We start from the raw sequence: 9,174 nt of genomic DNA, 5'->3' as shown, positions 1-9,174 counted from the left end.
AGTTCTTACTCATTTACTGGAACTGTTCTTCATAATGTTTCCTGGTCTGACTCCACCCTCAAAAAGCTTTTTCTTTAAAGAATTTATAAGTTCACTGTCTGAAGTTTACTTTTATTGTGGAAAAAAGGTTCCCCTACCTTGGCATTAGTAAACAATCTCTCCCTTTGTATCTTCAGCAATAGTGTGAAAATGTAGCCCACTTTTTCATGAACATTTGGTTTACAAACCATTGAGCAATCTTTTGGTAAGTATAAATATTCAAGAACCATCAGTGCATTACTGGCCGTTTACATGGATACGGAAACATGCTCACTATATCATAAACGCAGACAGTTTTATCATATTAATTTTATTTTTTGCTGTACAAAGGACCCATGTGAGTCTGAAAAACCACAAGATGGGATGGTACCACCTCAGTAAGAAAATCAAATATGGCATTTGAGAGCATCTCCTTAACGTAAAACATCAGTCATAATAAAATTTGCTCAAGAAGCCCCTTTTTTTTTAATCAAAGTTGCTTACAGGTACCCACATAACAGATAGTCACTGCTGCAGCAAAAACACACACAAATCTTGAAGGGGCTCTTAACACTGACTGGTAAAGCCGTAAGACAAACCAAAGAGCAGCCTCAAAGTTTGCTGCTTCCCTTATGAACCAGTCAAACGAGACGTACATGAGAAGAGCTGATTAGAAATGTTTCAGGCAACAAGAAAAGGCATATAATTTAAAGCAGTCTCAGTCAGATCTGTCTGTGTCCTTGCTGACATTCCAACATAAGTGATACAAACACAGTGGTCAAGTATCTGAAGGCTCCGGGGAATAAGCACAGCTTCTTTTTTTTTTAATCAATCAGATCTTTCCTGGGTCTTCTTTGAGTGTGACAGTTCTGTTAAAAACAAGCTGAAATGGAAAAAAAAACACATTACAGCATGTCTTACCATTAGAGCAGGGGTGGGCAATCCTGGTCCTCGAGGGCCGGTGTCCTGATACTCTTAGATGTCTCCCTTGAAACACTCTTGGATCCAACGGCTGACTCACCTCCTAAGTGCAGTCAAGTTCTCCAGAGTCCTGCTAATGACCTCATTATTTGACTCAGGTGTGTTGAAGTAGAGATACATCTAAAAGTTGCAGGAGACCGGCCCTCGAGGCCTGGAGTTGCCCACCTCTGCATTAGAGTGTGTATGTATTTAATATAGATCTAAAAGACGTTTATAAATAGCTGCTAGCGATAAAAATGAAGCATTTCAATATTGATTTGAGTTTTATTGTACCTTATCAGCTGAGCTGTCAGGGTCCAGAGAGAAGTAACCAACTCTCTCAAACTGGAATTTATCCAAAACCTTTGCATCCTTCACTGAGGTATCCACTAAGGCACTGCTGACCACCTGCAGGGAGTTCTAGAGAAGACAATATGAGAAGATAAAACAGTAAACCCCCTGAAACTCGTAAAAGTATTCATATCCCTTGAACTACTACAAATATCATCTTGTCACATGCACAACATTTACTGAATTTCAGTAGGATTTTATGTGAAAGACCAACACAAAGTAGCATATTTGTGAAGCGGAAAGACAATTATACATGGTTTGGAATAAATCTAAAAAGTGCCCAGTGTATTTCCTAAATCAAAGCTTAACCACTGAATGATGAAGATACATTTTTAAGTCTTGCCAAAGACTTACAGGGTTGATGTCATTCAGGAAGCCACCTGGCACTTCTGACGGATCCTCTGGGTGCTTATGCAGGAAGCTACAAAGCGGGCGAGACTTCTCACTTAGTTGAGTTTTTAATCACAGGTTGTTAGTTGTGGATGGCAGTCGCTTTTGACTTACAGTCTGTCATAGAGACGCACTTCACACACCAGCGGCTGGCTGACCCAGTGGATGAAAGCCTTTGGTTTCTCTGCAGTCTCTGAGCTGCAGCAGGTCACTTCCAGCTCCGCCACGTTACCCTGAGAGTCCTGAGAAGCAGAGAGGAATCAGATGACTTATTGAGTAATAACTTGATTGCCATGTGGTGATTTAACAGTTTATCCAAAACTGTTCAGTGCAAAACTAATGTTTGCACTGAACATTGGAAGCTAAAAATACTTGTAAAAATCAGAAATACTGTACAGACCAAAAGTTTGGACACAACTGTGTGTCCAAACTTTTGGTCTGTACTGTATGTGTAGATATATTTGCTTATTTCTACTTTTTAATTTTACACTTAATGATTTCATGTTAAACTTAATGCATACTTAATTGAGACAAATTGTGCCTTAAATCTAATTATTCCACATGATTTGTAACATAGGTAAAGATAGCTTATCTTAAAAAAATGCATTGAAAAACATGCACTAATGCAGTTTAAATATGTAGCTGAGGCACCACGGTCCAAGCAGCACCCGGTGGCTGGTTTATCATAAATGGATTCACCTCGTTCTTACAAATTTAACTCCCTAAAAATGGTTTTGACTCAATGGTTCTTGGATTTCTTGTATTACAGTTAAATGAAATAACTTAGACATTTACCTTGATGACTTTCTGGACAGAGATGACATACCCAGCATGTCTCAAGCCAACCGGCTGTTCTGGAGTCAGACGCTTGTAACCTTTCTCCATTACCTGCAAAAAAAAAAAATTTAAAATCAATAAGTCCACAATGAAAGGCTTCCACAAAAATATTGTTGGGAGCTCTTTGTTTATCATCCTTCTAACCTCTCTGAAGTCGCTCTGTTCGATGAATATTGTGCATGTAAAAGGAACGGTGTGGGTGCCTTTGGCCTCATTGGCAGGAAAGTCTGGTACCCTTACATCCATCTGTGAGTGAAGACAACAGCAGTCTGATTACTTAATGAGGTTAAACTTCCACCCATCCATTTTCTGACACCCTTATCCCTAGAGGGGTCAGGAAGTTTGCTGGTGCCTATCTCTAGCGAACGTTTTGGGCGAGAGGCAGGTTACACCCTGGACAGGTCGCCAGTCCATCGCAGTGAGGTTAAACTTAATAATATATAAATCTTTATCACATGTATTTTTTATTTGAAAGTAATTTAACAAACCTTTGTGTCCTTTGGGAGGTTTGTTATGGTGACCTTGAGGGGTTCCAGCACTGCCATGGCACGAGGAGCGGTGTCATTCAGGACGTCTCTCACACACGACTCCAGCAGATGAGGTTCTGTCGTCGTCTGGGAAACGGTTACACCAACCTGAAACAGAGGTAGTTACAATTACACAACAACATATTCCTTTACATTTAAATCATTGTTGATCTGTGCAGCAGATCAAAATCCCTCCACTCTACATACGCGTGCACAGAAGTTATTGATGGCCTCAGGGGGGAAACCTCTTCTCCTCAAAGCAGTCAGAGTGAAGAGTCTGGGGTCGTCCCAGTCTCTAGATAAGGAAAAAAAAATAAGATCAACAAGGTGTATGTGGGACAAAAATCAAACACAAGCCTATAAGTGTAATGCAAAGTTTGCTGCATTAGTCCAGAATATAATAGTTTGAAGTGATTTATACTCATAACTTTCAATAACGTAAGCCTCGAGTCTTAAATAATTCAACAAATTAAACACTCAGCAGATTTTTATTGAGAAGAATGCCTGTTGATATTTTGTTATGTACAGTTATTATAAATAATGAAGAGTAACTTTTTGTAACTTTCAGGAAAGACCAATGGATTTTCTAAAGGCAGTTGGTTTTAGAACCCATCTGCTATTTTGTCTTTTGTTCAAAGACAACTTGTGTAAAAGCTTCTCTTTTCTGCTAAATATTTTATTAAATGTCTGTAAGCCATGCAGTTTTTTCTATAAAAACCTGCCTTGCCTTCTTTCACAATAAGTTTGCAATTTTAACTGATATTGTTTTTATCCCTGTGACTATACACAAAAAAAAAAAAACAAAGGTGTATGAGCAAATGTATTGTGAAAGGACGCAAAGAAAAAAAATCCCTTTGTTTCCCCTAAGGGGCTCGGTAAGAACCAGAGTGAAAAAAAAACATAAATTTAATCTCAACATAAATAAAGATTTGTTTTGTCACCTGACCACACCAGTCTCAACAAGTTTGATAATTTTCCTCTTCGACACAACGGTGTAGGTGAGGTTCAAGCGGCCATATTCCCACTGAACGGGGCAGTACAAATCCAGAGCGTTACACAGCCAGTAATACGAGGAACGCCTAAAAACATTCATCAAAAAGAAGAAAAATTTGGTCAAACCGATGCCTTCAAACCAAAGCCAAGAGCAGTTACATGCAGATCAAACACTTTGATATACCTGGCTTGAAACTCTTTGGTACACAGAGAATGGGTGATGTTTTCAATAGAGTCACACAGACAGTGTGTGTAGTCATAGGTAGGGTAAATACACCTGAAAAGGAAGATAAACCAAAAAGTTAATTGATTGAAACTACATTAAAGTAATGAAAATTAAAACGTGTTTCCTTACCATTCGTCTCCTGTTCGGTGATGAGGCGTGTACTTGATTCGATATGCCACAGGATCCATCTTCCCATCCTCCATGACCATCTTCATCCGCAGCGTGGCCTCTCCCTCGGCGAACATGCCCTTCTTCATCCTCTCAAACAGCACCAGAGACTCTTCGACAGGTCGGTCCCTCCATGGAGATGGGGGAACGTTGTGGCCTTTCAGCTCCTCACCCTTCTGATGGCACACATACGCATGGCCCCTGATGACAGACAGGATGATCAGAAATTCAGCCATCCGTCAAAATAAACTCCTACGAACGTTCTCAACCCCCGCTTACCTGCGGATCAGATCAACGGCAAGGTCGTAGAGTTTCTGGAAGTTGTCCGACGCGTGTGTGACATCGTACGGTGTGTAACCTGTGAGGCACAGCTGCACTGATTAGGAGCCGGTTTATAATACAAGGATTGCACATAATATTCATTTAAAAATCTCCTGCTTTTCCAGGTCTCAACTACACATGGTCTGAGTCACTTTTAGCAATTAAAAAATACAAAATATAAAGAAGACTGTGGTCAGTGCTTTAAGTATGGAACATGGAAAAAACATGGAGTGATGAACAGGAGGAGGGGCAAAGAAGCAAGGCCTACAAACAAGGATGAAAGGAAGGGTTCACACAACAAAGAGTTGCAATAAGATAGGGAATAAAGTCTAGAAAGTCTAAAATTTTTCCATACACTGATTTTCTTTTATCATATTTATTTAGACCTGGAAAATACGTAAATCACATTTCAGACTTTTTAGGATAGTGGAGGAATCCTGATACATGCATCATTGCTTACTCTATAATCAGATAAAACATCAATTAAACCCACCCAGCCATTCCACCATGTCCTTGATGGCAGTGAAGTACTTCTCCTCCTCCTTCTCAGGATTGGTGTCATCATACCTTAGGAAACAAATCCCACTGTTTGCCTGCAGAAAGAGCTCAGATTCAGAGAAAACTTCTTCACAAAAAATAGCAAACTGATTTTAAATTAGGCAAATGTACCTTGGCGTAACCAAAGTTGAAATTAATGGCTTTAGCATGTCCAATATGAAGAATACCGTTGGGCTCAGGTGGAAAACGGGTACGGATCTAAAGCAGTAAAAGCAGGCAAAACTCAGTCACTCAGATCATTTAATATGAACACTTTTCATTTTATGTTGATATTTGAACTTTTTTAGCATCTGTACCTGTCCATCTGTGAACTCGATGTGTTTCTGAAGGAGATCCATTGTTTTTGGAGTCACAACATAACCCTCGGTTTTGTAGTTTTCTCCTGAACACAACAAAAGTAAAAGTCAGACTATAAATAAATTACCCTGTGTTACATCGTCTAATGTTACCAATATGCAGAAAATACCTTAATGCACCAGAGAGAGATTTAACTGGTTTCTAAGAAATATAATCTGTGAATGTGTAAGATGTGACTTTTCTTTGCAGATGATCAATTATTATCAATCAAAGAACATAAAATAGTTTATTCAATCTCAATCTGGTGCAGTTTGTTGTATTGCAGTGTCTCCAAGGCCTACAGTACTACAGTACAATAATACAGTCATAGTCATACAGAGACATGCTAATGCTAATGTTGACAACAAGAACAACAATAGACAAAAAGATGCTACTTCATCTAAATGCTAAGAGTTTTCTTCTCACCTGGTTTATGAAACTTCAGTGCTTCTCCTCTCAGCTGCTCCATTAGAGATCTTCCTTCCACAAAATCTCCATCACCTTAATAAATAAACAACCAAAAAAAAAAGACACACGCTCAATAAGAAACAGTTCAATGCACTTTTGTCTGCTTTGCTGCAGCTCACCATTCAATGTCACCTCCTCTTTCCTCGCCTTCACGTCATTCTCTGCCACCTTTGCTTTCTGTGCCTGCATAACAAAGCATGAAGGATGCAGCGGTTACACAGAGCCAGAAAACATAGCAGGAAGCAGCTCAGGTGAGAGCAGTATAAACTTTCCTTCACATATGTAATAGCTCTCTTACCTTGGGTTTCTTCTCTAGATCCGCCTCCGTCTTGGGTCCGAGCAGGTGCAGAACCTTTAAAACCAAAGGTAATGTGTACCGTCACCTGTTTGTATTTAATTAAAGCAAACCCACTCCTCCTCCGTGTATACCTGCACATCCACCTCGTTTTTGATCACCTTCCCGTCGGCCCACTTTAGAGCTGAGCGTGCTTCTCCTACAACAAATAAAAAGACATTCTGTTTGTCTGTTCTGCTGTAATGGCTGTGATAATATTCAAAAAAATGTGAGATCATACCCATTAGCAATCCCATGTTGAAGCGATACCGCTCCATAAGCAGCTGCTCCTTGTGCTTCTTGATGACAGACTCAACCTGCACAACATTCCACTGTCACTCAACACACCACAGTTGGTGCACATAGTGAGAGGTTTATACCACTTTGCAATAGTAATGCATACATCGTGTTTTTCACATTTTGTTACATTACAATCACAAATTATAGTGCATTTAGTGGGAGTTTATGTGATCAACCAACTCAAACTACTGTGTTTGTAAATTGTTTACCGTGTAAATCTAAAGTTCAAGTATTGAGACCGTTTTCAAATGTTTTTGCAAGTAAAAATATTAAGAGTGTTGCATGCATTTTTATTTAGTTCTCAGTCACAAAACTTTGTAAAAATCACTTTTTGCTCAAGTTATAGCTTTGAGTTTTCCCACGTTTTGTCTCTACCAGCTTCACACAGCTAGAGATGAAAGTTTTAGACCATTTCACTTTGTGAATCAGCTCTGGCTCAGTGAGGCTGGATGGAAAGTATCTAAGCCAAGGGTGTCAAACTCCAGTCCTCAAGGCCGGTGTCATGCAACTTTTAGATTTGCCTCTGCTGCACCACACCTGAATAGAATAATTAGGTCATCAACAAAGCTCTGGAGAACTTATCTACAAGAGGAAGAGGTAATCAAGCCATTTCATTCCAGTGTTTTGTACCTGTGGCACATCTAAAAACTGCAGAAGAGCAGCAGTTTTTAGAGCTGACTGGAGTTTGACACCTGTGATCTAAGCATTACGTTTCCTACCACAGATTATCAGTTGGACTTTAACTAGGACATTCTAATAAATGTAATAAAACTATTACAATAGTCTATTGAGGAACAGGAAATGACAATGGCAGGCTTAGGAAGTCAATAACACAATAAATGTGGCCTGTAAACAGCGTGTGTTGCCACTAGGATTTAATCAATTTTACGAGACGGATCAGAGATTGCTATTATATTGCTAGGTAAGGATGTGCATTTTTTATTAGCTTACTTATAATACATCATGTACAAACTATGCATCTGAGAATTGTGTGTTTATTTTTAGTTTCTAAATGCTATCTTAGAAACTGGAATGGTAATTTCTAAACTGTATTGTGATAATTAATTTAAATAATGTTTTTTGTTTTTCTTGTCCAGACAGTCAGGACTACTTGCTTTAAATCACTAAAATTCTTTTAGTGACTCTCTGGCTGCATGTTTAGGGTTTTTGTAATGCTGCAAGATTAAACTTCACCAATGTGTCACTTGATTAAAAAAACACATGGATGGACTATGTTTTCTAATTAAAATGACTCTTTGAGGTAATTGATCCTGTGAATGTATTTAGAAGTATTGGTAAATGAGGCTCAACTTCCGCTTCTAGGCAATGGTTTGTGTTGGGTGTAATGTGATAATATGTCAAAAAAAGCTAAGAGTGCATGACTGTATTTGTGAGGCATTTTGCTTCAGAGCAGTGGGAGATTATGCACTTACAGCATCCTCAATCTGCTCCGGTGTTATGACTACACCTACACCACATGTTTCATCAAACTCCTTCTGACTGATGGGATCCTCAGGATGACTTTTGACAAAGTCTAAAGCAGCTGCCAAAAATATAGATAACATAAGTGAGAAAGCAGTCAACATCAACCTAAGGTTTATTATTCAGTTTTGCTTTCATCGTACATATCAAATGTTGTAAGAAATTACCTGCCAGCTGTAGTTCTGTACAGATTTTCCTCTGAGCGATGCAGTCTGACAGAAATACCAGGCGTTTGTTGTCTTTAAGACGGGAGGCCATACTGTACAGCAAAGTGCCCATGGCTTTGTCCACTCCAGATGCCCCATTGACACGCTGAGCCTGTCAAAAACAGTTTTTAAAAATTTATCAAATTTGTTGCCTTTTCTCCAGCTGTTACAGTTAAAAATAGCAGTCGACATAAGAGCAAGTACTCATACCAAATTAAATAATGTGAAAAATATAAGTTTAAAATTTAAAGCAAAAGTGGTATTTAAGCTTGATGTTTATTGCTTAGTTAGTTTCAAAATGAGTTAAGTTAATATGCGGAGCAGCGACATATCCCAGCTGCACCAGTGAGCTACTACCTGAATAATCCCTTCCTTTAGTGCCAAACTCAAAGCTTCATTTTTCAGTGTCTCCTTCGCTTTCTGCTCGCTGAGCCCAATCGAGGTGAAAAGTGTCAAAGTATCAGCCATTAGTCCACTTTAGAAATCGGTACCACCACAGACACAACGCCGCCGCACACTTTCCGTCTCCTCAGAGGAAGAGCGAAAGAGAGACTTCCTGTCCAACGCAAACCAAAAATATTACGCTAGAAAATTATTAGCCAATAGGGCACCAACCCCACACATAGAATTGACCAATTACGAATGAGCTTTGATTACAGGATAAGTCTATTAACCAATCAACTGTTTGTTGACATCAGC

General features: G+C 39.1%; 1 protein-coding gene across 1 annotated transcript; it reads right to left on the bottom strand.

Annotated features, from left to right (window-relative positions):
• Window positions 1-328: 328 nt before the first annotated feature.
• On the bottom strand, window positions 329-9,027 carry qars (glutaminyl-tRNA synthetase). The gene is made up of 23 exons (XM_005801709.3): window positions 8,833-9,027; window positions 8,437-8,587; window positions 8,221-8,330; window positions 6,729-6,804; window positions 6,583-6,647; window positions 6,452-6,505; window positions 6,273-6,336; window positions 6,112-6,186; window positions 5,646-5,731; window positions 5,461-5,547; window positions 5,285-5,384; window positions 4,750-4,828; window positions 4,432-4,671; window positions 4,261-4,353; window positions 4,025-4,162; window positions 3,291-3,378; window positions 3,045-3,191; window positions 2,701-2,802; window positions 2,515-2,607; window positions 1,834-1,961; window positions 1,684-1,750; window positions 1,273-1,398; window positions 329-901 (listed from the first exon to the last, which is right to left on the bottom strand). Exons 1-23 carry the CDS (start codon window positions 8,941-8,943, stop codon window positions 851-853), a joined length of 2,331 nt encoding a protein of 776 aa, XP_005801766.1. The 5' UTR covers window positions 8,944-9,027; the 3' UTR covers window positions 329-850.
• Between the last annotated feature and the right edge of the window lie 147 nt (window positions 9,028-9,174).

The sequence above is a fragment of the Xiphophorus maculatus genome, chromosome 1 (genome assembly GCF_002775205.1).
Source record: "Xiphophorus maculatus strain JP 163 A chromosome 1, X_maculatus-5.0-male, whole genome shotgun sequence".
NCBI classification, from domain to species: domain Eukaryota; kingdom Metazoa; phylum Chordata; class Actinopteri; order Cyprinodontiformes; family Poeciliidae; genus Xiphophorus; species Xiphophorus maculatus.
This window is presented reverse-complemented; position numbering and strand designations above follow the sequence as displayed.

Bases quoted from the DNA above. Each gene is read 5' to 3' on its own strand.
- qars (XM_005801709.3), bottom strand. From the start codon at position 8,943: ATGGCTGATACTTTGACACTTTTCACCTCGATTGGGCTCAGCGAGCAG. The intron at 6,805-8,220 runs GTAAGTGCATAA...AATGTTGTGCAG, and splicing joins CGGAGCAGATTGAGGATGCT to GTTGAGTCTGTCATCAAGAA. The intron at 2,608-2,700 runs GTTAGAAGGATG...TTTTTTTTGCAG, and splicing joins AACAGAGCGACTTCAGAGAG to GTAATGGAGAAAGGTTACAA.